The following is a 12,150-nucleotide window of genomic DNA, read 5'->3' on the forward strand; positions in this document are numbered from 1 at the left end:
CTAATGGAGCTAGTGTAAGTGAATACAAACTGAAAGTGTCCGCTTCACTTGTTGCCGCACACAGTGTCGCGCCAAGACAACCAAAAGGCTCCAACACGAAATGAATGCCATGGTGATTTCACTGGATGAGTTCCTCTTGTTACTTAGCAATATGATTACTCGTCTAAAAAAAAGCAATATGATTACAAGAAAAATATAGGGCCGATTACTAGCTTATGTTTTTTGTTTCAAAAGTAATCGTGTGAAATCTTACCCAGAGAATCTATCTACCATCCAATTTGATTGCACAAGACGTAGCTGGCAAGCCTATATCTACCGTCCATGAAGTAACGGAAGCTACGCAGACAAAAAAAGTTTGTTTTGCTTTTCCGCGAAGTACAACCCCGAGCCAAATTAGGACATACTATGCCCCAAGCCCCAAACACGTGGCATGGAACCAACGTCCCATTTTTTACCATGGTTTACCATTGGTTTATGAAGCCATGTGCTGGCAATGCTCATGTAGTCAGTGTCACGAATTTAATAAATGTTCATAAATTTGAAAAGTTGTTAACGAGTTGCTCTAAAGTTGTTTTGGCAATGCTCATGTAGTCAGTGTCAGAGCCACGCAGGAAAAAGACTTAACTGAGATACTCAGTTGATCTACTACGTGCTTATGGTGGTTTTGTGTTGGCTGGAGGCTCATTATTCTACTGTATAAAGAAAATACAACAAACGGTTAGAACAGCGAGCACATATATATTAACCAATTTAAAAGAGCGGAGTATTTGTAAAGTATTGGAGTTTAGTATAAATCAATATACACCAAAAGTGTTCCCTCGGCTTTGTAGCCGCACATAGTGTCGCGTCAACACAACCAAGAGGCTTCAATGCACCATGCACGAAACCAATGGCGTGTTGATTTCACTCCATGAGTTACCTTGTAAATTACTGAAATGATTATGAGCTAAATATAGAACCGGTCACTGGCACACGTTCGAACCTATCTACTGTCCATATAGGAAACAAAAACTACAGACAAAACAAAGTTTGTTTTGCTTCTTCACAAAGTATAACCCCGTGCCAAATTAACCTAAGGCGCAAATGCCCCAAGCCCCAGACACGTGGCACGGAATCGGTTTACTGTGGATTTTTGTAACCATGAGTTTGCAATGCCAAAGTAGTCACTATCACCTATATAAGCATGACACCTTCCATCCATTGATCCATCCAAGGCGTGGCAGCAAAGCTATTCCTATTGCCACTTGTTTTTCCCTTCAAACGTTCACCTCGCGCCTAACATGGGGTCTCGGCAGGACCAGCCCGCCGTCAACGGGGAGCAAGGTGACGGCGCGGGGGCAGCCTACGTGCGGTACAGGGAGTGCCAGCGCAACCATGCCATCGGAATCGGCCGCTACGCCGTCGACGGCTGCCAAGAGTTCACGGTGTTAATGGGCGTCGACGAGGCTGCCATGCTCCTCTGCGCGGCGTGTGGCTGCCACCGCAACTTCCACAGGCGCGAGGTCGTCAACGAGTTCGGCGTCGACTACCATGCTCCCCGGACGCCCCCCGCCGACGAACATCGCCGTTGAAGCCATGAAGCCTGTTGCTGCTGCTGCCGCCGCCTCTTCTTGCTCATCGTGAATTGGATCTAGCTGGAGCATGCATGGCCCATGCACGGCTGGTAGCATTTTATTTCATCTTCTTTGTCATCTTATGAAATTAGTGTGGATGAATAATTCGCGGGGGATGTCCCGTCCGCGTAGATCGATCGATGTGATGAACCTCTTCTATGAATTCGAATTTGATTTCCCTTGTGCCTTTTTACTTGATGAGGTTTGTTCTTCACTACAGTAACTTTCCAGAGTCTGAAAATAATAAATTTATAGTTACTCTCATTTGCTTTAATCAAACCGATTTCGGAGCAATGTCACCAGATCACCACATCGAGGAACGACCTTTTCTCTTTGGGATATATATATCAATCTGCTGTTTCTCCAAGCTACTCGCATCGTCGCGCACGTACGCTCCTCATTCTCCTGATTATAATTAAGTTGGGCCATATTATGCGCGCAGGGCGGCTTGATGATTAATCATGTTCTAGCAAGTTGAAACCAACCTCCTTGTGTGTTACCGTGAGACTAGTGCTGTAAGAATTTACTCCCTCTGTCATATAATATAAGAGCATTTTTATAAAATAGAGAGTATTTATTTTGGATGGACGCCGCAACCTTTTTCTCTTTTGATTGGAAGAGTGGACGCCGCAAGTAGCTGAGCTCCGGTCCAAAGCCCGCCCACGTGCTCCCAAGTCCTGGCCGGCTAGTTTCCACAAGGCAATGGCAAGGCTGCCATTGCTATACCATGCGTCCATGCCTACTGCCAGCAGCACGCATTTTGTTGGTTTCTGGATATTCCAGGAATAATTTTGTTTGTTTCTAGATATTTCCTGTTCGCTACTTTTGGTCCTTCTTTAAATTTACTTTTTGATTTAAAAATTAAACGAATATTTTTCATATATATAATGATTTTAATGCATGATAAATTTTTAAGTAAACTATAAACAACTTTAAGCACATGATGAACATTCTTGTAAATACATGATGAACAATTTTCTAATGCGTGAACATTTTAAGAAACAAGATGAACCATTTTTTATGAGCATGGTGAACTGCATTCAGTAGAGGCTGGCTCCTCGCCTAGCGCCGCGGGCCACTCCGGCCGCGGCGGTCACCAAACCGTCGGCCACTACTCCGGCATCTGACGGCCACCACACGCCCCATCTGCCGAATCGCGCTCTCCCCCATGGCGCTCTCAGATCTTAAGTTTGAGATGGGATTGGCTTTTGAGGCTTACATCTGGAAGCAGTTTGGTGTTCCTGTCAATCACTTCGATGCGAGCAAGCTGCGTGAGTTCATTCTTGTGGCTGAGATTTCCAGATCCAGGCTTCGTATCAACTGTGAGTCCGTTAGTCTCATTTTGCAATCTTGCTTTGGAGGTCACGCCTCCCGTTTCGAAGTCTCCTGTCTGCAAAATTGGTCTTTCAAGTTCAGTGTGTCCTCAAAAGAAGTTGGATTTGCCATCATGAAGGGGGGAAATTTTGTTAATGATCTTTTCAGCTTGGGTTTCCTTTTCTGGGGTAATGGTGGTCCTGATTATCAAAAGGAGTTTCGTCTATACCAACAAGAGCTTGATCAAGAATGGACAGTGGTTGATCGCTCCAGCGATCGTAGATCATATGCCAATGTTGCCCAATCTGCAAGATTCTTCTCCTCTCCTCGCGAACATCAAGTTCCCGAGAATCAGCGCTCGATCCCTGTCTCAGCAAGATTGACGCAATCATCGCCGGCCATCAATGCTGCATTAACTTCCCCAAACAACATTACTGTAGGCAGAGCGGGATCTTTGGGTTTTCAAATTCCTGGGCCATCCAATGGGCCTAACAACACATCTGGAGGGGCTACGAAAGGCAACTTTTGCATCCGGTGCCTATCTGTGGGCCATCTGCGGCCCAACTGCACCAGTCGTATTAGATGCAGGGGTTGTAGGCGCCTGGGCCATATTAAAGATAATTGCCGTTTTTCGGGCACGGTTAACGCTACGACTTCCCATAGTGATGGCACTTTTTAGCAGCATATCTACCCTGTTTTGGCACCTACCCAAAATAGAAATCAAGTGCTGGGGCGGGCCCCCAATGTCAGGGATACATGCATCCCCCTCTCGTCATCTCCGTCTCGACTTGGTCCACTTCACAGCCACACTGCACCCCCAGACGACTCGCATTCCCACTGCTTTCTACAACTGCGGCACAACTCCTCTGCTCCGGTAGCCTTCTCCGCCGAAGTTCCGAGCCCATCCGCCCCCGATCCTATGGCCACTTTCCCCTTTGATCCATCACCGTTCCTTCCTGCGGGCTGTCACGCCATTGAAGTTGAAGGTCGACCAACACGTGTTAGATTTTTCCATCGTGACCCGCTCCCGGCCAATGAGGATTTGGCCATCGCAACCTTGGTCCCCATGCCGCAACGTGAAGTCGTTTTCACCAATATCAGGGAAGTTCTTGAAGGAAATATACCCTAGAGGCAATAATAAAGTTATTATTTATTTCCTTATATCATGATAAGTGTTTATTATTCATGCTAGAATTGTATTAACCGGAAACATAATACATGTGTGAATACATAGACAAACTTAGTGTCACTAGTATGCCTCTACTTGACTAGCTCGTTAATCAAAGATGGTTATGTTTCCTGACCATGAACAAAGTGTGGTTATTTGATTAACGAGGTCACATCATTAGTTGAATGATCTGATTGACATGACCCATTCCATTAGCTTAGCACCCGATCGTTTAGTATGTTGCTATTGCTTTCTTCATAACTTATACATGTTCCTATAACTATGAGATTATGCAACTCCCGTTTACCGGAGGAACACTTTGGGTACTACCAAACGTCACAACGTAACTGGGTGATTATAAAGGAGTACTACAGGTGTCTCCAAAGGTACATGTTGGGTTGGCGTATTTCGAGATTAGGATTTGTCACTCCGATTGTCGGAGAGGTATCTCTGGGCCCTCTCGGTAATGCACATCACATAAGCCTTGCAAGCATTACAACTAATATGTTAGTTGTGAGATGATGTATTACGGAACGAGTAAAGAGACTTGCCGGTAACGAGATTGAACTAGGTATTGGATACCGACGATCGAATCTCGGGCAAGTAACATACCGATGACAAAGGGAACAACGTATGTTGTTATGCGGTCTGACCAATAAAGATCTTCGTAGAATATGTAGGAGCCAATATGGGCATCCAGGTCCCGCTATTGGTTATTGACCGGAGACGTGTCTCGGTCATGTCTACATTGTTCTCGAACCCGTAGGGTCTGCACGCTTAAGGTTACGATGACATTTATATTATGAGTTTATGCATTTTGATGTACCGAAGGTTGTTCGGAGTCCCGGATGTGATCACGGACATGACGAGGAGTCTCGAAATGGTCGAGACGTAAAGATTGATATATTGGAAGCCTATGTTTGGATATCGGAAGTGTTCCGGGTGAAATCGGGATTTTACCGGAGTACCGGGAGGTTACCGAAACCCCCCCGGAGCTATATGGGCCTTAGTGGGCTTTAGTGGAAAGGAGAAAGGGGAAGCCCAAGGTGGCTGTGCGCCTCCCCCCTTACCTGACTCTCTTTCCCCTCTCTCTCTTTCCCCCCTCAAGGAATCCTATTCCAACTAGGATTGGGGGGGGGGGGAATCCTACTCCCAGAGGGAGTAGGACTCTCCTGGCGCGCCCTCCCTTGGCCGGCCAGCCTCCCCCCTCTAGTCCTTTATATACAGAGGCAGGGCACCCCAAAGGATACACAAGTTGATCCACGTGATCTATTCCTTAGCCGTGTGCGGCGCCCCCAGCCACCATAGTCCTCGATAATACTGTAGCGGAGTTTAGGCGAAGCCCTGCTGCTGTAGTACATCAAGATCGTCACCACGCCGTCGTGCTGGCGGAACTCTTCCCTGACACTTTGCTGGATCGGAGTCCGGGGATCGTCATCGAGCTGAACGTGTGCTCGAACTCGGAGGTGCCGTAGTTTCAGTGCTTGATCGGTTGGATCGTGAAGACGTACGACTACTTCCTCTACGTTGTGTCAACGCTTCCGTAGTCGGTCTGCGTGGGTACGTAGACAACACTCTCCCCTCTCGTTGCTATGCATCACCATGATCTTGCGTATGCGTAGGAAATTTTTTTGAAATTACTACGAAACCCAACAGTTCTCTCGGAGTTTCTCTTATCTAGGCGTATGGGTTTCAAGGCCATTACCAGATGTCCTTTTGGGCAGGCTTTTGTAAGGCTTAATAGTGTAGCAGATAGAGATATTCTTGTTAATGGGAGCCCTTTCCCTTATGATGATGTGCATGTGGTCTTCCGGAGACATAATGAAGGTCTGAATTGGAAAATTTACAGTCTCAATAGAGATGTTTGGCTCTTGCTTGTGGGTTTTCCAGCAGATCTGCGCAACTTTCATGAATTATCCAATGCTACAGCTAGTTTTGGTAGGCTTTTGTCTTGGGATAGAACCAATTCTTCAGATGCTGCAGTTGTCGTCAAAGTCAGAATTGATGCCCTCACACACATCCCCATCAGTATTCTGGTTTCAGGTGGAAACAATCTGTCAGGTCAATCCTAGACATGTCCAGTTGTCATTTTTCAAGATCAACTTTTAGGAGGTGGAACTGCAGAAGAAGATCCGATACCTGTGGATGGCAATCCACACCCACGCCCCCCAGAGCAGTTCCACCACCCAAACCAACATAATCTATTTTCGGGTCCCGTAGCTTTCAATCCAGAAATTCACCTGCAGCAGGATCAGAACCACCATAATCAGGAACATGACATTGAAGCCCATGTAGAGCAAGTCGCAGAGGATGAGTGGGACCACTAGGCTATGCCTCCAGCTCAACAAAATAGTGTCCCTGCAGTTCAGGCAGGGGACCTGATTGCCCTAAATGATTTGATGGATCCGTTGGAAAATCAAATTGTAGATCAAGTCATGGAAGAGGGTAACAGTGACATTACCCTTTCTCTAGGGCTGCCTGATATTAGTGCTAGCTCAGAAGAATCTGTTGGTGGAAGGAACAATGAGCCTCTTGAGCTACTTGCACCAATAGTGCCACCTGTGCTCCCAGTCCTCAGATTGGTTTTGATCTCAATTTGCCTGTTCAGTTTGATCGGCCTCTTGAGCCTCTTAATGCCCCAATCCCTGCTCAAGATATCCTACCTCCTGCGTTTGAGCAACCTAAGATCAACTTTCATAATCCTGAGACTTTGTTTCCTGAAATTGGTAAGGGGACTATTTGCCTTGTGTCGGGGATATACCCCGCGGCGTAAACCGGCCGGAAGTATAACCCGGCCGGACTAGGCGTTTCATTGGTAAACCGCCAGAGGATTGGCGGTTTACATGATTGGCGGTGTAAACCAGCCGGAAGTTAACCCGGCCGGACTTGGCGGATTATCTGAAGACCCCGCTGACACTTGGCGAGGTACTGGCGACCCGCCTTGACCTGGCGGTTTACAAGCAACCCACCTGGTCATTATGACTCACTGGTGATCTGGCGTGCGGGACAGACAGATGACAAGGCCCAAGACCCAGAAGGCCGGTTCACGTTTAATGGTGGGCCGGTTTAAGAGGAAAGGCAGGAGGAATATTATCTTACAAGGAGCTAAGACCTGAACTTGTATCCGGTTTGTATTAGAGATAGAGTAGTCCTAATCCTAATAGGACTCTACATGTAACCCGCCCCTCCAACATATATAAGGAGGGACAGGGCTCCTCAAAAGGGGACAAGATTCACAAGTTCCACAAGTTGGACAAGTTAGGTTTAGACAATAGCTCTCGAAATAGAGTACTCTTGTAACCGTGATCATCATCATCAATATCAATGAAGCAGGATGTAGGCTTTTACCTCCACTGTGAGGGGCCGAACCTGGGTAAAACATCGTGTCTCTCGTCCCACTCAACCCCTCTCAAGATACCACATAGATGCGTTGGCCTCGCGACTAAGTTCTGACACTAAGGACATCTGCCATGACAATTCCACGACAGTTGGCGCCCACCGTGGGGCCTGCACACGGTGGTGTTAAGTTCTTGAAGGGATCTATATCAAGGATCGAGAAGTTCACAAATTTTTGGATGAAGGACCGGTTTGGATCTACATTGTCTCTATGGAAAACAACCCGGACGACATATACAAGTTTTTGAGAAGAAAGAAATTTAGGGTTTTGCAGAATCAGTACACCGCACCTGTCTTTGGTGATCCATCAAATCTAATCAAAAGATCAGTTTTTGCTACGGCATCGCCGCAAGTCGCTGAGTTTGACAGGAGATCGGAGGATTTTTTTTGTTTGGGCGGTGTGTTGTACGATGCGGAATCGTTCCAAAACGCAAGGTTTCCGCCAAGAAACAGAATCTCTGTTGCGCTCGATGTGAGGATCGAGACAGGTCACCTGCCTTGCGTCGTCAACGCTGCGGGCCAGCCTTACTGTCGCCACTCCGAGTCACCTACCGCTGCTGCTCCCGTCCTCGACTGCATCATCATTACAAGCCTCAGAGTGTAGCCGGGGCCTTAGCTTCCTGGGAGTCCCGATCCAGAGGGAAGGAGACCACGACAAGGATTCCAGCGGGAGTCAACCGAGTTGACCGTCACCCGGAAACGAACGAAGACACAGCCTCCGCTGATGCACCACCACTACAGCGGCCAGATTGCCGCGGGCCTCGACCACAGCCGCGCCTGGCTGATTCCGCTGCCCCCGCGGCCGCGTCAGGCCACTTCTGCCTGTGCCGAGCTGCCAGTGCGCTTCACCTCCTCCGAGCCGCCAGTGCACCTTGCTGCCACCGACGACCTCGCCCCGAGCCGGCTGCTCCACCTCCCGCCGTGCTTCACTCCCAAATTTATTGATGGATATTACATATGGATCATCTGCCATACGAACAAATCAGGTGCTATTTTTCTAAACTTTTACCGGTATAATTAAGTATCATCCAAAGCTTTTTTCACGGTATGCTATGCTATACACAGGTCAACGGACTCATGGCCAAGGTATGATCCGGTCCTCGTGCACCGGCGTCGGAGGCAACGTATACATCTGCACCGCCCGTGCCGGGCGTTTAAAGACCTGGAGAATAACCCAGAGGGTTTCTGCTTGAACCGTCGGGACCATATTGAGTCGCCAGACACGTAAACCGCCTCTGTCGCGACGAACAGATCATCCGTTGTCCGAACAAAAAACATTAGGTGATATCCATCTAAATCTAGTTTCTTGGTATATATTGTTTTTATCAAGGGAACAATTACTTTGGACCGGATATTATGGTATGCAGGACAATTATTCATTATAAAACATGGTTTATACCATGGGTACGGAGTACACGCTGGCAACGTCCTGCCCGGTGGTCGTCCGTGCCACATTACACGGTGAATGGACGCGTACAAGCTGCTGCCCGTACAGCCCGGTCTACATCGATTAGCCGGGACTGCGCCTGTGATTAACTCACCCATCCGCTCTCGCGGCCGGGTTACGCGTGCGCGCCGGTTTACAAACGCTGCGGCCGATTCTCCCGTCCGCACCGGCGTACAATGCCGCGGCCGACTTATCTGTCTGAGCCGCCTCTGATGCTGCGGTCGTCTTTGTCGTCCGTCTCTCGTGGACTGGTCTACATCAACATACCGGGCCGCACTTGTCTGGATGAACTGTTTATTGACTATGAGCAAGTCACTACTTTGGAAGCTCGGTTTTCTTCCAACAAATTGGAGGTAAATTATCATATATTATCAGCCGCCGTCTACACTGGATGGTTCAATGGGTAGGCGCACAAGTCGCTGCCATTACAGTTTGGTTAACTTCGAATCGCCAGTTGGAAGGAACCATTGGCCGAGTTGCTGACACAGCTCATATGGGATCATTTACAACCCGCCGCAGTCACCTCAACCTTCTATGGATTCACATCGTGCTATCAACACCAATGATATACAAGTTATGCCGGTTTATATCACGGTCAAATATGGAGAGTCTCAAGCCAACTCCTCGAGTCACCTTTGAGACTCGGGGGCTACGATGACATGACTCAGCGAATCTTGCCAGTTTCAGCAAATTTAAGAACCCCAGGACGATGGAGGGAAAGATAACCCAGTCCTGGAGGCTACTGTTATATTGGTGAAAATTTAAAGGCCGTCAGAAAATTTCCGGTTTAGAAAGTATATGACAGTTACAAAATCCCGGCTCAATGAAGAAAATCCGGGTCATCAGAAAGGATTCCGGTTTAAAATCCGGCTCAAGGAAAGTCAGTCTGACTGCAGCTCTCAAATATCCGGTTTACAGTCCGGTTCAAGGGAAATCTGTTCTCCCACAAAGCTCTGAAGCGCTCAAATCCGGTCTAACAATGTCCGGTTCAAAAAGGAATTAACTTCTCGCAATTTCGAGTTTAAAGGCCGTCAGAAAATTTTCCGGCTGAAAATGAAGATTCCGATTTAAAATCCGGTTCAAGGGAAAGATGTCTCCCACAAAGCTTTGAAGCTCTTAATATCCAGTTCAAGATCTCGGTTCAAGAAGAATTTATCTCTTGCAAAAAGTTAAAAATTGCCAAAGAGGACCTGCTGCCATGATGCGCGGTTCAAGCATGGGTATCCCGCATTACTGGCCTGATATATTATTGATCACATGGGTGCTTCTGCTTCATAAAGCGAGGTCTCTGTTCTTTTACATCATGTGTGGTTACACGGAGTTGTTCTATAGCGGCCTCCGGTTAGCTTTTCAAAAGCATCATGTTATATCACTTGGGGGCTTGGTCGTGTCCGAACCAATGCAACACCTCTTGATAGGAGAGAGCCACCAGATCACTTGGGGACTTGGTCATGTCTGAACCAGTCATGCCTCTTGATCGGCCTAAGGCCACAGAATCACTTGGGGGCTTGGTCGAACCCGAACCATTGCCATGCCTCTTGATCGGCATAAATGCCACGGTTTCATTTGGGGACCTGGCTGACTCGAACCATAGCTACACCTATCGGGAGTTTGGTCGTGTCCGACCATGGTAACACCATCTGATCAGCTCAAATAAGCCTCTTTTTGCAAATGGTTTTATCATTGCCTTTGCTTCAATATTTTCCTTGATAACTGTTTCTTTTATTTTTGTTGCGTTTTTAAACCGACAAAGTTTTAAACCGGCCCAAACTGTCAATTACAAATTGACGGAACACGGTCAAATCTTAATCCAGAGACTATCTACCCGGTTTGATTTTCTGTTACCATCCTATTATGGAGTAAACCGGTGTTTATCACAGCCCGGCACGGTTTTATCATAAACCGGCACAATATGGAAGGAGTTATCAGTACTCAAGATTGGGGTTATCACCCTTACTACAAAAAGTTGGTAAAACCAACAATGTGATTCAATGTCACAGGTATGATCTATTTCATATTTGATTATTCTTAAGGGCAGCCTTGGTTATAAACCCGGGTTATATGTTGGGCATTATGACCCGTCCGGCGGTAAACCGCCAGGACACTTTAAACTTGTTGTATGCAGAAACAGGTTTGTTAAACCGGCCTGGCTTTGGACTATAAGTCGCCAGTATATATATTTGGATTGCGCCATTGGAATCATGCACTTATAAATCATTGGGTCATATTATTCAAATAGCCAAACTTGGCTGAATTTTCATTATGATATTGAATGAATAAGGTTTTCATACCGGATTATATTATCTTGAATAGCCAACATGGCTGGATTTTTATGGTTATTAATAACCGGTATTATTAAGTTTTCAAAGTCGCTTTAGCGCAATGGCTATTATTTTATCAAAGGATATGATTTATTCTATAATGAAAGGAATAGTCCTGAGTCGTTGCAGGCTTACAACCCGGCACTTGGGGGCTACATTATTCAAATTGAGATTACATGCAAGTCTCATGTCGCTGCAAGCATGCACCATGACACTTGGGGGCTAATGCAAAGTCATTGTTACTAGTCTTATTGAAGACCCGACTCATCATATTATAATGAGCCGGCCCTTGGGGGCTACCAATTGCTCCTGTCAACAATTCAAGATACACAAGTTTTCATCCATAATATTGAAGAATTCATTGCTCAGTTGGTAAAGCACAAAGCTATTAACCTTGTGGACGTGGGTTCAAGCCCTACGATGGAAGCTACATTATAATATGTTATTTTCATTAAAGTATATATATCAAGTCCCGGTTCAGTATTATCTTACTAAGCCGGCCCTTGGGGGCTACATGTTGCTGTTCAAAGTTTACAAGATTATATTTACAAAGTCCCTGCTCATTATTGCATAATGACCCGGCCCTTGGGGGCTACACTTGTTGAAGTTTTTATGAGCATCAAGCAATTACAAGTCCCAGGTTGCTACAAGCATGACAACTCGGCACTTGGGGGCTACATATATGGAGTATTCAGTTTATATGGTTGAGATGAACTAATCGGATTTCTTCAAGGTTGAAACACTTATTGGAGCAAGTCTTAAGTTATCACTACATTCTCTTCTTAAGACTTGGGGGCTACAGGTATTATGCATATAAAGGAGGAACATCTTCATTTTATTAGTTTGAGCAAATCAGGAAGATCAATTACATGACCCGGTGTCGACGACAAT

At 46.5% G+C, this 12,150-nt stretch overlaps 1 protein-coding gene across 1 annotated transcript; it reads left to right on the forward strand.

Annotated features, from left to right (window-relative positions):
- The first annotated feature begins 1,191 nt into the window (after window positions 1-1,191).
- Window positions 1,192-1,806, forward strand: LOC125549061 (mini zinc finger protein 3-like). The gene has a single exon (XM_048712555.2). It carries the CDS (start codon window positions 1,281-1,283, stop codon window positions 1,569-1,571), a length of 291 nt encoding a protein of 96 aa, XP_048568512.1. The 5' UTR covers window positions 1,192-1,280; the 3' UTR covers window positions 1,572-1,806.
- Window positions 1,807-12,150: the final 10,344 nt, after the last annotated feature.

Source organism: Triticum urartu, chromosome 3A, assembly GCF_056163025.1.
Source record: "Triticum urartu cultivar PI428250 chromosome 3A, HENAU_Tu73, whole genome shotgun sequence".
In the NCBI taxonomy this organism is placed as follows: domain Eukaryota; kingdom Viridiplantae; phylum Streptophyta; class Magnoliopsida; order Poales; family Poaceae; genus Triticum; species Triticum urartu.